Raw genomic sequence first — 24,309 nt, forward strand, 5'->3', positions numbered from 1 at the left:
AAGGGTTTTTTTTTGTTATTCGGAATATAAGTGATTTAAATGTTGTTGAAAGTCCATAGGAAATCAAAGACTCCAGCTGGTGTATAAATATTTCTAAAAGGGGCATGGTAGATCGATAGCTTTTCTGTACAAAACTGTGGTGAACACAATGCATTCAGAGAGAAGTGATTGTAATCTGTACCTATAGTGAGTCCTATTTTCGTGTTTCACACAGTAGGAGTATAGGAATCAAATTATAATTTCTCTAGATGGTTTTACCAAATGTATCGCTTACACAATCTTCCATTTCTCAGAAAGAGTATACGGCATTTTTTTTTAATATATATTTTTGGTTGTTTTGTTGTAGTTTCCCAAATGTATGAGCAAATTTATTGTTTGAAAACTCTTGTCGGGTAAATTCATCAAATTAAAATACCGTCTGTCTGATCTGCCCATGTTTGTATAGGAGACGTAAGCGACAAAATGAGCAAAATCGACTATTTCGACGTTATGCATTCTACGCAATGTAATACGTTTGCTCAACATGCAGCAAACATTTTTTGTTTGAAAACATTTGAGCAATTCTGAAAAAATGTTCTTGAAAAATCACTGTTTGTATGCATAACGGACGTAGTTCCATACAGTAGTTCCATCGTTCGAAAATCAACAATTATCAGTATTATGTGCTTTAAGCTAAATCCGCATTTGAATCGCATTCTTTGTAGAGTCCAAATGTGCCTTTCATGATAGTGTCTTATAAATTAGTGTTTCCTAATAGATAAGAAACCATTGAAATGCTGCTCATATAATTGCTATTTTCTGTATACTGCACTGCGATGAACGAAGAGAAGCAACTGTGTTTTTTAATGTTATAATTAATTACCTAAACCTCTGCCTTTGAATCTTTAAGTAGATAATTAAACAATCAGTAGTAAAATTAAAATAATATTGTTTCTTATGGTGCTGCCCCACGGCGCATGAAATTTATGATATAGTTCTCTATAACAAAGACGTGATAGTCATAGTTCTATGAGATTTCGGAAACAATTTTGGAAAGTTTGAGCTATGACATAATAGAAGCTATGTAGTAGAAAACTATCGTTTAGTACTATGATTTAGAGTTTTTTGGTGTACAAACGATTAATTTTTGTTTTTCTGTATTGTTTGGTTGACAGCCATAAATAATTCAACCTATTTTTGTGAGTGTCATCACAGAAATACTTTTATCAGAACATAAACATGGACATACATTTTAAACAGAACAAGAAAAAAATCGCGGCAGTTCTGACATACATACTTCTCCTCATTCTGATAATCATTGTTTTTGGGTTTATCATTCTGAAAGAGAAACAAGATTTTTAGTTTTTTTTTAATTTGGAAGGATCATTGATTCAGGGGAGTTTTAAGAATTTTGAAAAGTCTCGATAAGTAATAATGTGCTATTGGTAACATCAAAGATTGCTCTTTCAGCACTAAAACAGTTCAAACAAAAATACTTCAATTTAATCACTGTGAAACTGATATTCCGTGAAGAACTGGATAGCGATTTGAATATTTCTTCTGATATTATATAGGTTGCTATCGATTTTGTCCTAGTAATGGTTAAAAGATAAAAAACGAGAGCAAAAAAACCTTGCTACGACATCATATTGATCGGCTGATGTTGTACAAATAAACGAGTTAACATTTTAAAAAATCAAAATGATAACTCATTTTTTCAACAGACTGTGCACTCAATTGGATATCTGTTGAGCACAAAATAAATCTTCTTCTTGGTATTGTCATGTGCTACGTAATTGAAAATCGAGTTTTCTCAACACGTTCTATGCTTAAATCCGGAATAAAGTTATTTACCCTACTCACCAGTGAGTCAAATTCTCCCGATCCCGATTTTCCTCGGACCAGAAACTGTAATGCAGAATAATATATTAATTTGGATATATACAACTCGCTGCTACTAGCACCGCTCTTTCCACCTTTGCGCACTTGAGTATACTCTCCTAAAATCAATTAAGGTTATTGAACATTAAAAAAGTAATAATTTTTTTATTTTTTAATGATTTTACCTGAAAACTACGCCTTTAAACCGTTGATGGTTCTTCTGACCGTCTGACGTGCCATCACTGGAATCAAACAAAACCGCAGACAACAAAAACAGCCATCTGTCAATTGACAGGGTCATTGTAAGCTCCGTTCCAGCTCATCTGAGGGACCCCGAGTGTAAAAGTTGCCCAATACGCAAACTCGGTTGAGCGAAGGAATCAACCTTTCTAAGTCTGGATTGGCAATTTACAAAGTTGAAGTAGAAGAAAAGCGTCACGAGAAATAACCTATTCCTGGAATAAACTGAATTGTCTGCCTTCGCACTAATTCCCTACGGAACGAGCCACGAACGGAAGCTAATCAGACTTATTCCTTTCAATAAATTGAACTGACTGCCTTCGCACTAATTCCGTACGGAACGAGCAACGAACGGGAGCTGATCAAAATATCGAGCATCAACTAAGCGGGAGGATCAACGAGTACAAGATCTTCACGAACTCCGAGCGCAAATTATACAACTATTGCTGCGAACGTTGGAAGACTTGAATCTGAAGAACTCTCGTCAGTCGATTCAATGGAGGTGGTTTCGGACTACTTAATCGTAAGACACGATTCCAAAGACTACTTGCTTTATTCAGAGAACCTTGGGTTTTTATACAATTTTAGTTTATCCTAAATCTACCCTAAATTTAAGTCTAACGTGCGAAAGAAAGAGAAGACTATAAACGTCCTTGCTTCTTTTCATACAAGTCCTTTACCTATCGCTATCTGTATTTCAAAACATACGATATCCATAACTGCATTCTAAGAGCAACGGAGCCTAACGCGATAAGAAATGTGTGCGATTGTTTTCGGTTCCTTTCCTTTCTACTAGGTTTTATTGCACCAGGTTTTATTGCACCCGCTCCCGATAGGATTGTTATTTTAGGATCTTACACACGGTTCGCTCTTATCGTATAGTGTTTTTCTTCTGTCCTTCTTTCGATCGTTTACGATATTGAAATTAAATTGCTAAATTCTTTCGATTTCTTACATTTCCCCTTCCGTAAATCTACCTGCTCGAATTTACACTTCAAAGAATTAGCAATTGTATAAGTATTCAGTTGTTTTTTTTTTTTTATAAATTTTTGTTAGCTATTATCTAATTCACTTTTAATTATTTTAATTCACTAATTCACATTATTTATACTCTTGGTAAAATTCGTCCACAAATGGGTTGTGTTGTCGTATCTTCCATAGGTATTGCCGTCTCCCTAGTCGTAGCAATATTGATGTCATCAGATGGTTCAGTCTTCCTTGAATTGATTGATGTTTCACGTAAATGTCGTACTGCATTCCGGTGAGAAAGAAACGTTGTGAGTGAATCCCAGCAAGATGCCATCAATTGCCAGCCGAATCCATATATGTCGTATAGAATTCTGCCGTGCATGATTGTATCGACGATAAACTTTATCATCCTGCCCATCATATATAGACCAATCGCCGTTGATGTGATGTTTCCGAGCCATGTAGACCAAGACATAAGCCGCATCCAATACCTTGTTATTGCATCGTCGATTACATCTCCAGATACTAAGGCTCCGAAGTTGAATCCTTGATCATTGGGTCGTTGTCCAATCAGCACCTTGTGTATTACATTCGTTGCCACTCTACGATCTCCTTGTTCATAAATCATATCCCTCATCTTTTTAAGATTGTCTGCATCATAGACACCACTTTGCATTAGATTTGGAAGAGGTGTGTAGGACCATGTTGTAACTATGTCCGACACTAATTTCTCTGGTGGAGTTGTTTCACGTAATCGTCCATCAGTTGTATACCATTTTCCTCCGAACATGAATTTTGCTGGTATTAAAGGTGTGCAATCTATTTCAATCCCGCGGTTCTGGAGTATTCTTGTCACAGGTGCCAAAAACATCGACCTGTTGTTAAATTCAACTGGAATTTCTTGGAAGCATCGCGCTTCGGATCTTGGCGTAACAAATACTGGTTTGCATTCAATAACATGAAGCACTTCCCCAGCAACAACTGCTGTATATCCTGACCTCTTCATTATGCTCGATACAAACTCCGTTGGATTGATTCTTGCTAATGTCAATTTAGTTTCCAGTAGAGCCTTATCTAGTTTGCACATCTCTGTCATAACCGAATTGTATACGTCGTCTAATTTCTGACCAATGTAGTTTTCGACGAATGTTATTTTCGAATTGAAGTAAGTAAATAGATCATTATTTGAACCTGACGTAGGTTTTCTAACAAATGGCGATCTCATGTTGGATAACTCCAAAACTAATATTCTGGGATGGTCTGTTTTAAACCCAACGTGTCCACATATATATGTCCTTGCTGTAGTTTTTATCGAAAATAAATGTCGTTCCGATATTGTGCTGTACACTACAACCTCTCCAATGGTTTTCATTTGGTTATTCGTTGTTTTGTTGACAACTCCTTCAAAAATAACTTCAAACTCGCTTTCTTCACATCTACGGTTCATGTCGATGTCCCAAGTTAGATAGCCTTCTTCAGCGTCCAAACAACGTCCATGTGTGTATGTACACGTTAAACCTCCTTTCAACATTATCTGGCTACTTTCAATGTCTACAGAGGCGACATAATCTTGAAGTGTAATCGTATATTCATAATATACTAAGGCGTTTGTCCACGTGTATAACGGCGTTTTGTACACTCCTCCACTGCAGGAACTGCCAGTTATTGATCCTACCACCAATACTTGACCTCTATTTGTGCTGTTGAGATTCAATTCCTGAATAACAGTGTTATCGGCTAGTGTAACTGCTCCACTATAGTGAGCTTTTCGACATTCCTCGGATGAAAACTCCTTCACGATGTAGGCAAAGCCGTGTTGATAATCAGAAGTGTGGGAGTGCATACCACAGTGTCGAATCGACCTCTTGATGATGACTTTACATTGAAATACCTTTGTTTGAATTTTCGAATTTCTTTGTAACATTTGTATCCGAAGTTCCGTTGTTGTCAGGTTAGTTGTTGGCGGTAAGCAAGATGCCACATCCAACAAAGAATATGAAGTCATATTTACATCTGCATTGGCACAGTCGTATGCGATCAATCCATGAGATGTTGAGCCTAGTACACTGCATCCCACGAATAACATTGCAGCAATCAACAGTTGCATGAGCGTTAACCGGTTAACTGTATCTGATTTCCATCTTATTTTCCTTCTAGATTCGCCTTTTTGAGAGTAATCCGATTGTACCAAAACTTTTGAAGTTTCCGCTGTTAATACAGTTGTAGTACAAGGATTGATTCGTCGTTTCTTTTTCTTCGGCTCAAATTTCTCACAATTCACACTGCTGTTTCTTTCAATAACTTGATGGAGTGCGGTAAATGAGGTGTTCATTTTGTTTACTTCTTTAGACGTTATGTCTTTCAGAGCGGCATCCTTGCGTATATTCAATACTGCTAGCTTATGTGCTGCTCGTTTAAAGGTCCCTTTGGGTGTTTTAACGAACGCTGTACGTACTTGGCCGTCTTTTCCTTTTATAACTCCAGTTACTCGTCCTCTCAACCATAGGCCCCAACGTATAGTACTGTCTGTTATCAATACTATGTCGTCTATTTCAATGGGCTGAACTTTATGCGTCCATTTTTGTCGCGATATTAATGTTGGTATATATTGTTTCTTGAATCGATCCCAAAACTGTTGACTGTAGTGGTTCACTAGTTCCCATTGAACTCGAGTGAGGTTGTTGCTGTCCAAATTTTGAGGTGGAACGTATTCACCTGCCCGTCCAATTAGGAAATGGAACGGTGTTAGAGCCTCTTCCACATCATTATTGCACGGTATGTGTGTTAGTGGGCGACAGTTTAAGATAAACTCTACTTGTATTAGAGCTGCTCGTAACGTTTCAGGATAAGGTGTCCGACTACAACCTATCATATAATATAAATTGTCTTTAATAGTTCTGATGAGTCGCTCCCAAACTCCTCCAAAGTGCGGTGATGCTGGTGGGTTAAAGGTCCATTCTATCTTCAGTTTTACAGCTTCAGATTTCGACATCCTTTCGTCGATTTCGTGGATTAGTTTGTTTAGTTGTTTTTCAGCTCCAACAAAATTTGTGCCATTATCGCTGTATACATGTTTGATCTTTCCACGGCGGTTTTGAAAGTTTTTAAAACACATTAGGAAGTGATCTGTATCTAACTTCTCAGCCATTTCAATATGCACGGCTCTCGTAGTCATGCATGTAAAGAGCACGCCCCATCTTTTCTCTATTGATCGTCTTACCAATACTTCAAAAGGACCGAAGTAGTCCACTCCAGTATTCGTGAATGTATGAGCATACAAATCTACTCTAGCTGCCGGTAATGGTGCCATTTGAGGTGGCAAAGGTTTAGCTTTCATTATAATGCATTTAGAGCAGTCCGTTTTTATTTTGTTGAGAACTGTACGCATGTGTGGTATATAATACCGTAATTGTAATGCTCCAAGTACTACGTTATCCGAACGATGAAAGTATTTTTGATGATATTCAGCAACGATCAAACGTGTTCCATGGTCTTCAGCAGGTAAAATCACAGGATGTATTGTATTCATTTGCAATTTAGTTGCATTTTCGAGACGACCTCCAACTCTCATTACGTTATATTCATCTAGTATTGGAGTAACCGCTGATAACTGTTTATTTCTAATATCAACATAACCGTTTAATTCAATGTCATGAATTTCCTTAGCGAAATGTGTCATTTGTATTTTACGAAACACAACTCTTTCTGCAATTTTTCGATCCTCATATGTTATATTGCGATTAAAATTAGATTGTATATTCAATCGTTGGTTTTTCTTGTATTGCAGCCAATCAACATATTTTTTCACAACACATACATGGTGTATCAACACATTCCAACTGGAGTATCGTTTGATTCCGATGAATATAGAACTTGTTTGGTGCAATCCCACTACTTGTCTCAACTCTTCCGTTGACTCCTTAATCTTCCTGTTAGGATATTCGATCACTGGCTTCTTAAGGAATTGAGGTCCTTTTGTCCATATAGATTGCCCTTTGAAATCTTTTGTAGCTTCGTCGGCGGGATTTAATTCAGACGGTATATAACGCCATTGCTGTATATTGGTTGTATCTAAAACCTCAACAACTCGATGAGTGACGAATATTTTATATCTTCTATTCTTCGGTTGTAACCATGACAAAACATTTTCCGAGTCTGTCCAGTAGGTAATACTATCTATTTTAATTCGTTGCTCGTTCTGAATGGTATTTGTCAATCTGGTTCCTAGTAAGGCTGCTTGTAGTTCCATTTTTGGAATAGACAACTGATGAATAGGTCCGACTTTTGCCTTTGCTGCCAATAATCGTATATAAACCGAGCCGTTTGCAATACAACGTAAGTATATAACTGCAGCGTATGCTCGTTCAGATGCATCTACGAATGTATGTAGCTCCAATTTTCCTGCTCCATCCGGTATTATACACCTGGGTATTTTTACGTTAGAGGCTTGTTGAATTTTCGCAAGCCAATTTTGCCACTGTTTGCTCAAATGTTTGGGTACTTCATCATCCCAGTCTAACTCGTCTTTGTGCAGCTCTTGAAGCAAAATCTTTCCCATTATCGTATAATTTGATATCAATCCTAATGGATCATACAAACTCATAACAAATGCTAACACCTCTCTTTTCGTGGGTAATCGTAGCGTTTGTCTTACTTCATTGCTCAGCTTCTTCAACGATAATCGATACCCGATCAAATCCAGTTTCGTGTTCCAATAGACACCAAGAACTTTTTCAGCACATGAATCCTTATCCTCTATTACCTTAATGTCGGTAGATTGGATCCGATCGCTGGATAAATTGCTCAGTAATTCCTTACTGTTCGATATAAAGTTTCGAATGAAGAATCCGCCATGTTGGTGTATATCGATGACGTCTTTGGTAATAGCGGTTGCCTCTCGAATGTTTGTAAAACTATCCAGATAGTCATCCACATAGTGTTGTTTTTCAATTGCCAGGGCTGCTTTCGGTTTCGATTCCATAAATGCTGCAGCGTTTTTATTTTTCACTGCTTGCGCGCATGATGGTGAACATGTCGATCCAAAAATCATTACCTCCATAATGTATACATCAGGTTCTCGATTGTTTTCACAATCTCGCCATAAAAATCGTTGAGCATGCTGATCCTCCGGTTTTATTTTGACTTGGTGGAACATCTCTTGAATATCTCCACAAACTGCAATACGTCCCTCTCTGAATCGCAGCAATACTCCAACGAGTGATGTAGTAGCATCAGGTCCAGACAAAAGATTAGAGTTAAACGATACGCCATTTATTTTTGAAGCTGCATCAAATACCAATCTTGGTTTTGGAGGTATTTTATTCTGGTTGTGAACTATAAAATGCGGGAGATAGTATGTTCTCGGAACCGCGTTAATTAGCTCTGAATGTGCTAGTTTTCTAGCATATCCCTTTTTCACATAATCAGCGAAGGTATTGATAGCCCAATCCTTCAATTTTTCATCTTGTTTCAATTTATTCTCCATAATCACCAATCTCCGTAAGGCTGTATGATAGCTGTCCGGAAATTGTACATCTTTGGTTTTCCATAGCAGACCGACCTCGTAACGGTTGTCTTTTAGCTTGATGGTGTTGTCGAGAATCTGTTGTGCTCTTTCTTCCTCTGGTGATCTTGGCAGTTTTTCCACTAATTTCACTCCAAAATCGTCGATTGAGAAGTATCGCTGCATCATTTTGCTCATCTCCTGTTCTTCCTGGATGACCATTGTATAATCTTGACGGTTTATGTTATACTCCTTTCCGTATATCACCCATCCGAGTCGCGTTTTTACTGCCATAGGACCATTTCCTTTTACCGTTTTGATGGCACTCAGTAATTCGCTGTTGTCCAATCCAATTAACAATGTAGGCTGAGCTTCCTTATAATCTTGAAGCGGAATGTCCTTCAAGTAGGGATAATTCTTGGCAATTTGTTCCATGTCAACTGTTTGGATAGGAAGATTTAGATCATGCATAGTCCGGGCCATCACTGGTTTTCCTATGCCCTTTATCCAGAATTTTACCCTCTTGCTTGAGCAGGATTTTAAACAATCCTGTGTCCATTTTAATGTAAGCGGGTCAACTTTTCCTTCCAACTCTAACATGTTAGCCATTCTCTCGTCCAATAGTGTTACTGATGATCCTGTGTCCAGGAAGGCGTAGGTGTCTATCATTCTTTCGCCGTTTTGGACTGTTATAGGAACTATTTGATAGTAAAGGTGTTCCTTGCGTTGTCGATGAATATTCGTGGTTTCTTCGGGACCTCGTCGTACGTCAGCAGCCGTATCCTGATTTCTTTTATACTCCGATCTTTGATGAAGTAAGCGATTGTGCTCCTTGTTGCACCCATCGATTCCACATATTCCTTTCATGCTACAATTTCTCATAATGTGGTCATTGGAGTTTAGGCACTTGAAACAAATTCCTTTTTTAGCCAAAAACTCTCTACGTTCCAATGTTTTCATTTGTTTGAAATTCTTACATTGGAATAGCCTATGACTGGCTGAACAAAGTGCACATTTCATAGTTTGATGAACATTAACTCGAGGTTTCCTTTCCGTAGTCGACACACTGTTATTAGACTTTTGCATCATACGGGCTATTCTTGAATGTGGCAATAACCACTTATTCAAATCGTTGAGTGTTGGGATCGAAGTGTTGCTTTGGATCACTTCAACCCATTTCACTTGTATCGTGTATGGCAGCTTCTCTATGATTTCCTCTATTAAACGATGATCACGTAGATATTCCTTTTGGCCCAGCGCCTCCATATTCACCACCATGTTATCTAGTGCGTCTGATATATCCGGAACTACGGTTCGGCTGTCCTTTTTGATACGTCTCAGGTCGTTCAGAAGTTCTTTATATACAAGATCCTTCCTTCCAAAGCATTCTTCCAGCTTTTCGATTATTTTCGGAACATTCTCTGAGTTAATCATCAATTGTTGGACGGTTTTATACGCGTCCCCTTTCAGAACTTGTTCCAGGCGGTTGAGGTTCTCTAAATTTGAGAAACCTCCCTCTGCCGTTGTATCATGGAATGTTTTCTTAAATTTTGGCCAATCCTTTGATGCGCCAGAAAATCTGGGTAGGGTCGTCAATGATTGCCTCTTTAAATATATAGTCCAGTCACTAGACATACTCACTGTTTGGGTAAATGATCGATCCGTGGGCTGATTTGTTACTTGGCCCGAGGATGACGTTGAGCATTGGCCTTTCATAGTCGCCATTAATTTGTCCATTGCATCCAGTTGTTGTTTTATCTGCTCATCTTTCTTCCGAGCAGATATTTCCAATGATGCTAATCTTTGTTGGATCTGCACGCATTTCGGGCAGATCCATTTTTCTTCCGCTGTCGGCGCGACCGTTAAGTTAACACAACCGATGTGGAACCATCGGTCACAATCGTCGCATTCAACCATATCCTGTTTATGGTCTGGTTCCGAGCACAAACGGCAATTTCCGTTTTGATTTTCCACGAAACGTATCATGGTGTTGCTTTCAAGATACTCAGCCGTTGAAATAATGTATAATTCTCAGGATCCGTTTCCAGTTGTTTGTAATTACACTTTGCTCACTTTTCAAGGCGTTGAGCCTTTTTAAGCTTTCTTAAGCTTGAGAGATTTATTTTCTCGCTTTCAGGTTAGCACACTTTCAGAAAGCTTTTTAAACTTTTAGTCCTGTTGGAATTCTTTATCCAACTTATTCACTTCAAGGTGATTTGCACTTTCACAAGGCCTTTTAAACTTTTAGTCCTGTTGGATTTGTTTATCCAACTTGCTCACTCTTATGGCGTTGAGCACGCGCATAAGCTTCTATTAAGCTTTTAATCCTGTTGGGTTCTCTATCCAACTGGCCCTTTGCTCATTCTTATGGCGATGAGCACGCACTTATGAGTTCGTTGGTAATGAAAGGCTCCTCCTCTCTGGAGCCACCAAATGTAAAAGTTGCCCAATACGCAAACTCGGTTGAGCGAAGGAATCAACCTTTCTGAGTCTGGATTGGCAATTTACAAAGTTGAAGTAGAAGAAAAGCGTCACGAGAAATAACCTATTCCTGGAATAAACTGAATTGTCTGCCTTCGCACTAATTCCCTACGGAACGAGCCACGAACGGAAGCTGATCAAAATATCGAGCATCAACTAAGCGGGAGGATCAACGAGTACAAGATCTTCACGAACTCCGAGCGCAAATTATACAACTATTGCTGCGAACGTTGGAAGACTTGAATCTGAAGAACTCTCGTCAGTCGATTCAATGGAGGTGGTTTCGGACTACTTAATCGTAAGACACGATTCCAAAGACTACTTGCTTTATTCAGAGAACCTTGGGTTTTTATACAATTTTAGTTTATCCTAAATCTACCCTAAATTTAAGTCTAACGTGCGAAAGAAAGAGAAGACTATAAACGTCCTTGCTTCTTTTCATACAAGTCCTTTACCTATCGCTATCTGTATTTCAAAACATACGATATCCATAACTGCATTCTAAGAGCAACGGAGCCTAACGCGATAAGAAATGTGTGCGATTGTTTTCGGTTCCTTTCCTTTCTACTAGGTTTTATTGCACCAGGTTTTATTGCACCCGCTCCCGATAGGATTGTTATTTTAGGATCTTACACACGGTTCGCTCTTATCGTATAGTGTTTTTCTTCTGTCCTTCTTTCGATCGTTTACGATATTGAAATTAAATTGCTAAATTCTTTCGATTTCTTACACCGAGTTATTTAACAATGGACCAGCTCCCCACGAGTGACGCGAGTGGCTCTATTTTGGGTAAACGGGAAATGGTGGGCTACTGGAAAATTGTGGGTGGCGTGGTTCTGTTTGAGTGTTAACGAGCAGCTTATAACGACCCTGAGTAATCCCGAGCCGCGGAGAATTACAAGGTTACCGATGAAGAGGGGAACATGGCGAAAATGTAAGAACTCATATATTTCTGCTTCTTTCTACAATTCTTTCTTCTGTGCTGTTCTCCCTCTTCTTCTAGTTTTGTTTCGTCCGATGTTATCGCAACTTTTCAATCGACCACCGCGGATTGAAAAGTTGCGGTTTTAAATTGATGATTGGATTGATTTTTTCTATTAATCCTTTCCCGTACAACATCGAGCCTCTCTCGTGGTGTATTTGCATAACATATGACGCTAGAACGCTCGACAGAGTAGTGAAATGATGACATCATGACGTATTAAATAATACGGGAAGGGGTTAGTGAGATTTGAACTACAAGATTCGATCGCCTATAGCCTTGAAAAAGGCCAATCAGTGGAGGTCCTTGGATTGAGCCCACGATCGTTTCTGTCAACAAAATTTCCTCCGACTTGCACTGTGGTCACACACATTCCTAGAGCTTGCCACTCAGAATGCATTCAAGGCGTGTTATTTGGCAAAGAAATCTCAACAAAGTACTAATAAAAATGACTGCGTAGTTCCTTTAGGAACGTTGGTGCCACATTTAATTCTGTAAAATTTTCTGAAAAAATCTGTATATCTCTATTTTTAGCAAGAAAATCTGTATCAAAAAACTAACGGAAATATGTAAGGAAAGGTTTATTTTCATTTTGAATTTATTTTATTTTTCTAATTCATGGTTTGGTGATGTCGTATCAATACAACAAAATAAATCAAAAAAGTGTTTCTCATATTAGGCTGTCAAAAAAGTCCTGCGGTATTTCCGCGAGGTGTCGTTGTAAGCGCGTAGTTCTAGTTGTATTCATCGTATCGAGTCATACTATAGCTTGTTGGAAAGGTATTTTTGCGCGCTATAATACAGTCCTTGACAGTGTTTTGTTTGGTTAAGTCGTTCGTGAGTTAAAGTGTCGCAAATATGGAGCAAAATAAAGAGAAAATCCGACAAATTTTACAGTACTACTATGACAAAGGCAAAAATGCATCTCAAGCTGCCAATAAAATTTGTGCAGTTTATGGACCCGATACAGTTTCCATTTCCACCGCACAACGATGGTTTCAACGTTTTCGTTCTGGTGTAGAGGTCGTCGAAGATGCGCCACGCTCCGGAAGGCCTGTCGTCGAAAATTGCGACAAAATCGCTGAATTAGCCGAGAAAGACCGGCATAATAGCAGCCGTAGCATCGGCCAAGAGCTGGGGATAAGTCATCAAACCGTTATTAACCATTTGAAGAAGCTTGGATTCACAAAGAAGCTCGATGTATGGGTGCCACACACGTTGACGCAAAAAAACATCTTTGACCGTATCGACGCATGTGAATCGCTGCTGAATCGCAACAAAATCGACCCGTTTCTGAAGCGGATGGTGACTGGCGATGAAAAGTGGGTCACTTACGACAACGTGAAGCGCAAACGGTCGTGGTCGAAGCCCGCTGAAGCGGCTCAGACGGTGGCCAAGCCCTCATTAACGGCCAGGAAGGTTCTGCTGTGTGTTTGGTGGGATTGTCAAGGAATAATCTATTATGAGCTGCTTCCCTATGGCCAAACGCTCAATTCAGACCTGTACTGCCAACAACTGGACCGCTTGAAGGTAGCACTCATGAAGAAGAGGCCATCTTTGATAAACAGAGGCCGTATTGTCTTCCATCAGGACAACGCCAGGCCACACACTTCTTTGGTGACGCGCCAGAAAATCCGGGAGCTCGGATGGGAGGTTCTTTTGCATCCGCCGTATAGTCCGGACCTTGCACCAAGTGACTACCACCTGTTTTTGTCCATGGCGAACGAGCTAGGTAGTCAGAAGTTAGCCACAAAAGAGGCCTGTGGAAATTGGCTATCCGAGTTTTTTGCCAATAAGGAAGCGAACTTCTATAACAGGGGTATTATGAAGTTGGCATCTCGTTGGGAACAAGTCATCGAACAAAACGGCGCATATTTGACTTTAAACAGATGATTGTAACTAATTTTATGAACAAATGAAAATTCAAAAAAAATACCGCAGAACTTTTTTGACAGCCTAATATAAAATTGTATGAGGTTTATACATGGTTTCGTTGAACTTTGTCTTCAAATGTTTCGTCAATTTCATCCTTGACGCTCCTCTTTGAGCCGATACATAATTCTACGCTTGCTAAATAGAGTCCATCAGTTAAATTATTCGATTATTTTATTACTGGGTGGGTTGTCAGCACAATTTGTGAACAGTTCGCCTTAGTACTTCTCAAAAATTATATGAATACATAAACAATAGTGCCATCTGTGTATCACTGTACGAACTTATAATAGAGAACACATTGAACGGTAAAACCAATTTCTGTAAAAACCATTAAAATGTTATCCTTATTTTGTGTGAAAATATCGTTCATTGAAAAAATATTGTCTTAAAAAAAACTACGAATAAATATCATACTTTGAATTGTGTCTGAAATGTATCTCTAAATGATTTTTTATCATTTCAAATCATTAAATCATATGAACTGATTCTGTCCTCTTCGATATGAGAAAATAAGCTGAAATTAATTAAAACAATTCTCATGCATTCCACAAACATTTAATTGTAATTTACTTTAATACTTTAATCATATTGTGCTTCTCCAGCTAACATTCAAGTCAACAACCAATAATGAAAATATAAATTATTTTGATTTGACTTAAATTGTGGGCCTTGTACATTAAAGCTTCTACTTTGTTGGGGAAAATAAATTAATATCAGATCGATCCAAATTATTTCAATTTCGGTATATGTATATATTAATAACTATTCGGGTTTCTTTTATCTTCTATCTGGCTTACTTTGTGTCGTCAAAATATGTTTACAATCTTGTACATACATTCATTGGATCATCACCTGAACTCAGAACGTGAGAGATTCCGAGTTCGATGAAATGGAAAAATGGCTAGGCAATCCGGTAAGTGTGTCAACACTCTCGAAATCACACATCACTCGTTAAGGATAATCTTACTAACGTGCGTCCCTCCTCTTAACGAACCCAGGACGATGTTGCCAACCTGGATCCATCCGCGGGCACTGGAAACGGGGGTCCCGAGGAGAGTCTCACCAGCAAGGAGTTTGAAAAGTTCCTTGCCGAACGGGCGGCTGTGGCTGACAATTTGCCGACGATCACAAGCCAAATAGGCGGTAGCGGTGGCGGACCAGGCTCTACGAACGCCTCGAAAGATCGCAAGAAAAAAGAAGAGGACGAAGGTTTACTAGCTCTGTGAATTCGGCCGACGGGAAGCGACCGATTGGTTGATTGTTAGATACACGTTTGCGTTCCACACGATAGCACTCGTTCGGGCTTAATGTATGTGATAGATGTTTCCAAAACGTCTTGAAAAGTTAATTTTTCGTGGTGATTCGTATGCTTTCGATCGAGAAATGATAACGTTGTAAAGCGAGACCAGTGCAAGGAACGAGCATTAGTTATTCCAGCTAGGGCTAACACAGAAAAAAATTAGATACGCCATATTGTACTATATGAATTATTGTATTTATATTGTGTCTTTTAGTTCGGTTAATCGAAATGTAACGAAACTGACGGTTGAAATAACCTTGAATAAGTATATAACCTGTTTGTGAGCCCCTTAAAGGGTGGAGGTTACTAAAGTCTAAGAGTAGAGACTAAATAGCTACAGTGTTTTCACAATTTATCAACACACTACAGACCATTTTAAAACTTACCAAATCACTCCTTATAATAATGCAACAGAATAATAGTGCAGTCGCTTAGAAACAGATAATAAAAACTCTCCTAAACTTTGGGATAGAAGGCAGAGTCTGAGCACTTCTGACTGTAATGCTTTGGTTGAATACAAGAAGTAAATAGTTTGAGGATTATAGGTTTGCACTAAGTGTAAAGATTTAGACTGAACATTGGAAAGAGAAATATGTTATTTATTCGACATAGAGGATTATATTAATTGGTCAAAATTTTAGACAAGCAAATTATACCATTAGATGTTTCTATTTTATCATCTTAGATATATTTTATCCTTCTATAGGGAAGCCATTTTTACAACTTGAACATTTGGTGTATTATGTTACTGATTACTCGTACTTTTAAAAAACAAATTGTAGAAACTATGATGCTAGAAAATATGTGGAAATTGTATCTTTTAACTTGTCCAAGTAAGACTCTTTTTGCGTATGAACGCTGTGGGTAAAAAAGTGAAGCGCTTTTATTGTCACCGAATTTGTACTTGCAGCTATGGTAACTAAGCATTATCACAAATCGACAAAAACCTGTACTAAGAAATAAAAAAACTTGATGCTGATAGTGTTTTGTCTGTTTCTGATATCACATTCCTTAACAGTAAATGGTGGATTAGTCAAGTTTCTGTAATAGCTGAAAGGTTCTCAGAAAGATGTTTGTTTGAAAAGTTTGACGAACGATGCACCATTACGGTGATCACCCAATGTTTCAAATCCAAAGTAATCTTGTAGAAACAATTAATGGATACATGAAGACAACACTGTGGTATTCTCGCAAAATGACGTAAGCGCATTTTTGTGATCCTTCCAAAATCGTTCCAATGTAGCATCTTGTTCTGAATGGAATATCAAGTGAATTAGAATCATTTAGAATCTGGAATCACCGGTTCGTTTTATAGCAGGGGTCGTAATAGGCGCAACTGAAATCTTTTGACAGCAACTTGTTTGGAAAACCTGTGTCTGTTTCGACGGCAAAAATTTCACAATGATCCGTTTTGTTTTGAACGAGTTTTGCAGGATATAAGCCGAGAGAAGAAATTTGAGGCCACAAACACGTTAGAAATCGTGCGTGGTGAGGTGCTAAAATCGCGAAATCACTGAAACATTCCTGTAAACGTTCAACTGTTGTTCGGATGGTTCAGAGGGCGCATCGTAGTGCAACTTACAATCGGAAGCTGAAATTGAAGATTCATTTATTTATTAATAATGATCCATGAAGATCCATGATCCCATGAAGAGATTGGATCTTAGTCACAACATTGTTTCGCCAAAGAACTCCGTTCATAGCTAGAGGCGAATGAACTGAAAAGTTTAAAGCTTCTATAATTCGTTGCGTTCGTTCATAGCTGCAGTTCTCTAACCCCCGCCCGTACCGATTCTTGCCAATTCCTGCTGCACCTGGTCCAACCACCTCGCTCTCTGGGCTCCTCTCCTTCTTGTTCCTACCGGATTCGATGCGAACACCATTTTTGCAGGGCTGCTGTCCAGCAATCTTGCAACATGCCCTGCCCATCGCACTCGTCCAGCCTTAGCGACTTTAAGGATTCTAGGTTCGCCGTAGAGTTGCGCCAGTTCGTGGTTCTTTCTCCTTCTCCATACTTTGTTTCCCGTACACCACCGTATATTGTTCTGAACACTCGGGGTTCGAAAACACCAAGTGCTTGTGAGGCCTCTTCAAGCATCGTCCATGCTTCGTGCCCATAGAGAACAACCGGTCGAATTAGGGATTTGTACACGATACATTTCGTACGGGGTCGATAGTTTGTTGGATCTTAAGGATTTGCGGAGCCCATAGTACGCACGACTTACATTGACTATGCGTTTTTGAATTTTACGGCTGTTGTTGTTTTCAGTTGTTGTCGCGGCACTTTTGGGGGATCTGCCGCAGTATAAAAATCTGGTCCGTCGTCGAGCAACCGGGCATGAACTCGGCCTGATAGCTTCCCACAAATCGACTTACTATTGGCGAAAGACGGCGGAAAAGAATCTGAGACATAATTTTGTAGACACCAGTCAGGAAAACTAAAACTAAAACAACTTCAGAATATTTCGAAATATTTTATAAACTCGGCATCGAATCGCATTTGGAATCCAAATAGGCAAGCTAGCCAACGCTCTAGGCTTTTAGCGCACATCGAGATGAAATTGTAGAATAGACATCCCCTTTGTTGAATCACGCACCCAACGATAATCATGTCGATGATGTTGATGAGTTGTGATGAAACAGGGCGTGATTGAAATCAGAAACCTTCCGTTCTTTGTTCTAATTCATGAAATATTTACCTGTCTGTGCTTCGTTACTGGTTTATTGTTACAAAGAAGATGTTTCAGTATGCGACCATTCTTTTTGTTCTTTGTGGTATGTACTGCACGAAATGAATAGTACGAGCATCACAAAGCGTTTAAGATGAAATAACGTAGGTCACCCTTGATATTTTTCAAAATTATTTCCATCAAAAAAGACAAAGTCCTTTCACCGTGCCGTGATACACTGCGTTTCACAACTATAGAACCACTAATTTTTTCTGAGTTTCCAGAGATATGTAAGAAGTCGGTTGGATTGCACTGTATAGTGTAGGATATACTGACTATCTTAATTCAAAAGACTGGCCGTTTGAACTTGATTGTTGTGTTCAGGCGCGAAACAATCAAAAAACTAAAATTCCAGTGTTTTATAACTATAGAACCAGATGGAAAAATTCTCACTCCTTTACAAAATTAACGTAAATTTCACATGAATTACAATAAGTTTCTAATTCGTAGGTCATTTTAGTTCTCAATCAGTTCAAATAACCCATTCGAGGTGGTTTTACTATTTTAGGAGAACTTCTCTAATAAAAAGAAATCCAATTTGAATAGTATTTCTTCATACTGGAAGGACCTACGGAACGCGTCATGTATTTTTTCAGCTCGTAACTTTGTATGCGGCAATTTGATGGTTTGAGGAAAATATTTTCAAAACGGCCTGGTTCAGATAGTTTTTCATCAACACCAATGTACAGTCAGAAGCGCAATGAAGTACTTCAGAATCATTTACTTCTGTTTTTGTATCAAAAACACCGTGATAATTTGGTGAATTGGCATCAATCCATAACATCGGAAAAGTCAAGGCATGGTTTATTGAATGGGGGCTTCAGATTCTGAACCGGTCAACTTCGTTAACAGATCCAACCCCTATCAAGAACTTATGAGCAGTGATCTTACGAATAGTAGATGCAGCTTACAAGCAGTATCCTCTGCGTTGAACAAAATACACACTACAACATGGTGCAACTTAGTCAAAACCATCCCGAATGGGTTATTTGATCTGATTGAGAAATAAAGATGACCTACAAGTTAGAAGGAATGTAGAAGTGATCCTTCAAACCTTTTCTTCTTCGAAGCTTCCGAGTAAAAAAACATTGTACCTATCTATCTAACTACCGTTTGTTTCGATCTTCCCTTGTTCCTTTGATGAATAAAACATATGCCGACATAAGAACTGTCGGAAATCATTTGGAAAAAATGTTCGCCGATAGACCGCAATAGTTCGACACTGATGGAATTATGAAATTACCCAAAACATGACGGACGTTTATAAATAGTATTGACCGATGTCTGTTCGAATAAAAATAATTTTCAATAATTTTTTTTGGAGAAACAGTTGTTCTGTGCTTTTGGCTCAGCAATGGCATGCTGCTGGCAAGGTGTTAACTGCCATTTATTTATTTAGGTTGGTTCGGAGGAAGTAAATTTTCATATTACTTTTCGCAGCAATGGAGGTCTTATATTAGTAATAACGTGGCGAATATTCTTTCCCAAAGCGTCAATCGTCTGTGGGCTTTCGGTAGACCAGAGACTTCACATAGTACCGTCGTTGGGAGTGAGAATGGGTCAAAAAAGGAAGTTTTCGATTTTTTTTGTTGAACAACTATCGTAAAGTAGAACGCACTTCTGATTATGTAGATATGTTATCTAATAATGAACGAATGTTCAAAAAACGGTTGAAAAGTATTAATTTTTCATTGAACTGCGATTAAATGAAAGTTGACCCAATCTCACCCATTATAAGGGGTTACAATGGGTCAAAGTAAGGAATATTATTTTATTCTAAGAATTAAGTTTAGAAATCAATTTCTCACTAAGTTCAAGATAATTTGACAACATGTAAGTGTTTTGAATGATTATTTGAGGTATCAAAAAAAGGGCCAATCCACCTAGAAGGGCGATAAAAATGATTACATTCGAAGTTTACCTTAATTCTGCCGTGATACTGGTTCTTGGAGGGATATCAAACTTTTTCGTCGCTTTTGTGTGCTTTAAGGTTTTCAGTCAGAGGTTTCAGCAATTCTGGAAAATGTGGCTTCTGCAAAGTTTTCGCTAAGGAAATGCTTTTATCCTTATACTTCGAAGAATTTGCCTCTAATTCCTGTTCAAGGTCTGAAAAAAGTCACGTCTAGGGGCGGTGTAATGAGCGTTGAATTTGGAGGATTGCTACTAATTGTGAGTGTATTGGTGAATTTTACGCATGTACATTGAGCATAGATGTGCAATTTTTTGCTTGACCCATTCTCACCCCCACTTAGCGTAAATAAGATATTATTTCGAAAATTTTAAAATTCCCATGTAAAAACGTTTTTGATATTCAAAAACAACAATGATTCATCTAGACAAGTCATAAAAGAATCATTTTATGAGATAATTCACCTTGTAGTTTTGTATAATGCTGAGCAAGAGATTTTTTTTGGGGTGTTATTTGATGGCTGCTTACATATCAAACTAATACAACAACTATTTCTGCTACAGTTATGTATTATGCATTGGAAACAGTGAAAATATGTACCACAAAAATGGCCCAACAGCACACGCACTTCACAAGGATCGGATTCACTGGATTGGTGCAGAATCCTTTTGAAACAGTTCTGTTGTCTTTATTGTACAGTGATTGCTTCTCATAACATCCTTCCCATCGCCTCTAGTGCATAACTCGGTTGAACTTCACTCAAAATAGCTCAGTCACCGTGAATAATTTGAGTAGAAACAAGAATGAATAATTAATACTGCCCGATGGCATATTTTCGGGATTGTTTGCACGTTTCTTTTTAAACTAGACAGTTAATTTTTACTCTTTAAAGTTGCCTTCATTTTGCACCTCAATGGCGAGTGTCAATTACTAAATTAATTTACATGAACATAATGATGTAACATGCAGGTCTCGGCAAAGCCATATTAAACTGAGAAAAGTCAGGGGACTATGAAGAAATTCGCCTTCGTATTCAATTGGAAATCACTTTGGTCACGCTCGTCAATTTATTTTCTAGTCTATTCAAGTCATGTTGACGGCGGATGCCGAAGTAGTCCTAGTCGAAGTGAAGCTACTGAGAGGAGAGCCGATATTCATTTTTCATTTTCGAAGATTTTGGGCCCCGGTTACATGTTTAGCGTGAATATGAAAATCGATACAATTGTTCTTGGAATACAAATAGTAAATCCTCTAGGATGAAGTATACGATTCTACTTCAAGATGGCCCGTCTCTTAGACGGCACCAAATTCAAGAAAATTGTTTAGAGTCTTTCGCTGAATAGTCACCTGGTTTACCAAATCTAAATCCCTTGGATTACTTCGTATGGTCATTTATGCTGTCGAAGGTAAACAAGCAAGAGTCGTCTACTTTGGCCCAGTTCCAGACCGATATCCACCAATTGCGGGGTTAAATCTAATTGAAGTCGTGCGTGCGTGGTTAAAGACGATGTTATTCCGTTATAAAGGGTGTGTCACATCAAATTGCATCACGGAAAAAACGCTATAGAAATTTACTTTTTAGGAATTATATCTTCAGCTTTCGCTTATAATCAGATAAGAGTGTATAGATCACGTTGGCCATGCTTCACTGTCAATTTTTCGTAAATTTGGAAAAATGTCGTCGAACGAAAGAGAGCGTCGTGAATTAATCCTGTGCACTCATTTCGAGAATCCGGAGTTGTCACATCGGGACATCGGCAAGATGCTGGGAATCGTCCAATCCACGGTCAGCAGAGTACTAAAACGATACTTCGAGAACCTAACCATCGACCGGAAGGAGAAGAACGGCAAAAATGGATGCTCCGTCAGTGAAAAAGATCACAAGCGCGTAGTTAAGCAGTGTAGACGTGATCCGAGACGTTCGGTCCGGGATGTCGCCAATAAGCTGAATTTGTCAAGTTCATTCGTCCAGCGGACCACGCAGCGGGAGGGCCTGCGTACATACAAGGTTCAGAAGGCTCCTAACCGTGACCAAAGGCAAAACATGGTGGGGAAGACGCGATCCCGGAAGCTGTACACCGAAATGCTGACGAAGCCGCATTGCCTGGTAATGGACGACGAAACCTACGTCAAAGCGGAATTTCGTCAGCTGCCGGGCCTGTTGTTCTTCTCCGCAGAGGACAAATTCAGCATTCCGGAGGAGATTCGCAAGCAGAAACTATCCAAGTTTGTCAAAAAGTACATGGTGTGGCAAGCGATCTGCTTTTGCGGAAAACGGAGCGCCCCCTTCGTGATGACCGACACGGTAAACGGGCAGGTTTACCATAAGGAGTGCCTACAGAAGCGCTTACTACCACTATTGAAGCAGCACGAGGGCCCGACCATCTTCTGGCCGGATCTCGCTTCGTGCCACTATTCAAAGGACGTGTTGGAGTGGTACGAAGCCAACGGGGTCACCTTCGTGCCAAAGGAAATGAACCCGCCCAACGCGCCGGAGTTTCGCCCAATAGAGAAATATTGGGCGATTATGAAGCAGGCCCTCCGGAAGAACCCAAAAGTTGTCAAATCGGAGGCGGATTTCAAGAGAAAATGGATTTATGTTAAAAAAAAAAACAACCTGACGTTGTACAGAACCTTATAGACGGGGTAAAGAGGAAGGTGCGAGCATACGGGCTTGGGCTCGAAGTATGAATAAAAAGAAAATGCCAAAAGTTGTTTAATAGTTTTTATTTTACTGTCTAAAATTTTCAAAAGGATCGGTCTACTGGGCGAATTTCTACAACGTTTTTTCCGTGATGCAATTTGATGTGACACACCCTTTATATATGCTGTAAATCAGGGTTTCTCAAAGTGGTCGATATCGACCCCCTGGGATCGAATTAGGTTTCCCAGGGGTCGACATAAACGAAAATTGATTTTGGGGGTCGACGAGGTCTGAATATCGACCCCTATAAAATAACGTATGTTCTTATTTGAAATATTTAAGATGCTTCATAAGTTGTGCTACGTGAATGACCAGGGTTGCCACATTTAATTCTGTAAAATTTTCTGATTAAATTTGTATATCTGTATTTTTAGTAAAAAATCTGTATCAAAAACATATGGAAAAAAATTAATAGAAAGGTTTATTTTCATTCTGAATTAATAATTTTTATGGCGTTAGCCTCACGGGGCCGGGAGTCCAATACTTTGACAATTTTTCTTATTATCTATGTTAGTAATATGTAACCGATTACTCGCGGTTGGCTCGAGGTTAGTATTACAAGTGTTTTCGTAATTGGGATGTTGTTGTCTCCAATGCTCTGTACGTGTGCCCGACACGGGATACTTCCTATTGGGATGCAGCTGACCATTAATCAGCAACGCCCCCCTAGTCTGTAACCCATATCTAGCGTGGTGCATCTTTCTCGACTCGAGGAATCCAGGATAGAATGGTCACTACAAATGGCATGGTTAAAAGTTCTCTGTATTTTAATTTATTTTTCTTATTACGGTTTGTTTAAGTCGTATCGATACACCAAAATAAATCATAAAATGAGTTTTCTCATAATGAATTGTATGATGTTTATACATGGTTTTGTTAGAATTTTCTGTCAATTTCATCCTTTATGCGCCTCCTTGAGTCGGTACATAGTTCTTTGCTTTCAAAATAGAGTCTATCATTATGGAAACCAACCGATTTCAGAACCTCGTTTTGTTGGCATTGTAAAGGGAGAATATTCACTCAACACACGCTGATGAATGCGGAATTATCAAAAAGTGTCCCAGAAACGTCCTTAGCAGGAGTGGAGAAGTGAGGTTACATTTCATATGGTTCAACATTTTTATAAATCAAGCTTCATATGTTCATGACTCAACGATAAACACGATAAACGATAGTAAACTTCGAAGGTCAGGAGGATAAACGATAGTAAGAAGGTCAGAGACAGAGGAAGAACAGAGAAAATGCACTGTAATTAATTTAATATTTAAATGTGAATTAAAAAAAAATCTTTAAATTTTGTATCTTTGCACAATATCTGTAATTCCGTATGAACAGATTCTGTATCTAAAATTCGGTGAAAAATCTGTAAAATTCAGAATATTTCGTATATGTGGCAACCCTGAGAATGACTAACATCTTAGTAGAAAGTATTATTCCTGTACATTTTGAAACTCAACAAGACGATGAGCGTGCGCAAGATAAAAATAAAAAAAGGAACGAAAAGTACAAGATGAAAAATTTGGCAAGTAAATAAACCTGAACAGGTTCGTGCAAGATATTGGGCCTGATTCTCGAATACACTACGAATACACTTCACGGTGGAAACGGAATGAAACGTATTCGCGATGACAACGGTACAGTGTCGACATCTGGATACGAGATTAGTTTCCCACTAAATTTATCATTATAATATCAAA

General features: G+C 38.7%; 1 protein-coding gene across 3 annotated transcripts in view; it reads left to right on the forward strand.

Moving 5' to 3' along the window:
• The window catches only part of LOC129767823 (TOM1-like protein 2), a 46,250-nt gene extending 29,999 nt beyond the window's left edge, over positions 1-16,251 (forward strand). Inside the window, exons 7-8 of one of the 3 annotated variants that reach the window (XM_055769049.1) lie at positions 14,833-14,883; positions 14,969-16,251. In XM_055769049.1, coding sequence (XP_055625024.1) covers positions 14,833-14,883; positions 14,969-15,196 — 279 coding nt within the window. In that variant the 3' untranslated portion in view covers positions 15,197-16,251. Of the gene's footprint in view, positions 1-3; positions 14,391-14,832; positions 14,884-14,968 lie in introns of those variants that run through there. The other 2 variants (XM_055769050.1, XM_055769051.1) reach the window with 2 other exon arrangements.
• The last annotated feature ends 8,058 nt before the right edge of the window (positions 16,252-24,309 follow it).

Source organism: Toxorhynchites rutilus, chromosome 2 (assembly GCF_029784135.1).
Source record: "Toxorhynchites rutilus septentrionalis strain SRP chromosome 2, ASM2978413v1, whole genome shotgun sequence".
NCBI classification, from domain to species: Eukaryota; Metazoa; Arthropoda; class Insecta; order Diptera; family Culicidae; genus Toxorhynchites; species Toxorhynchites rutilus.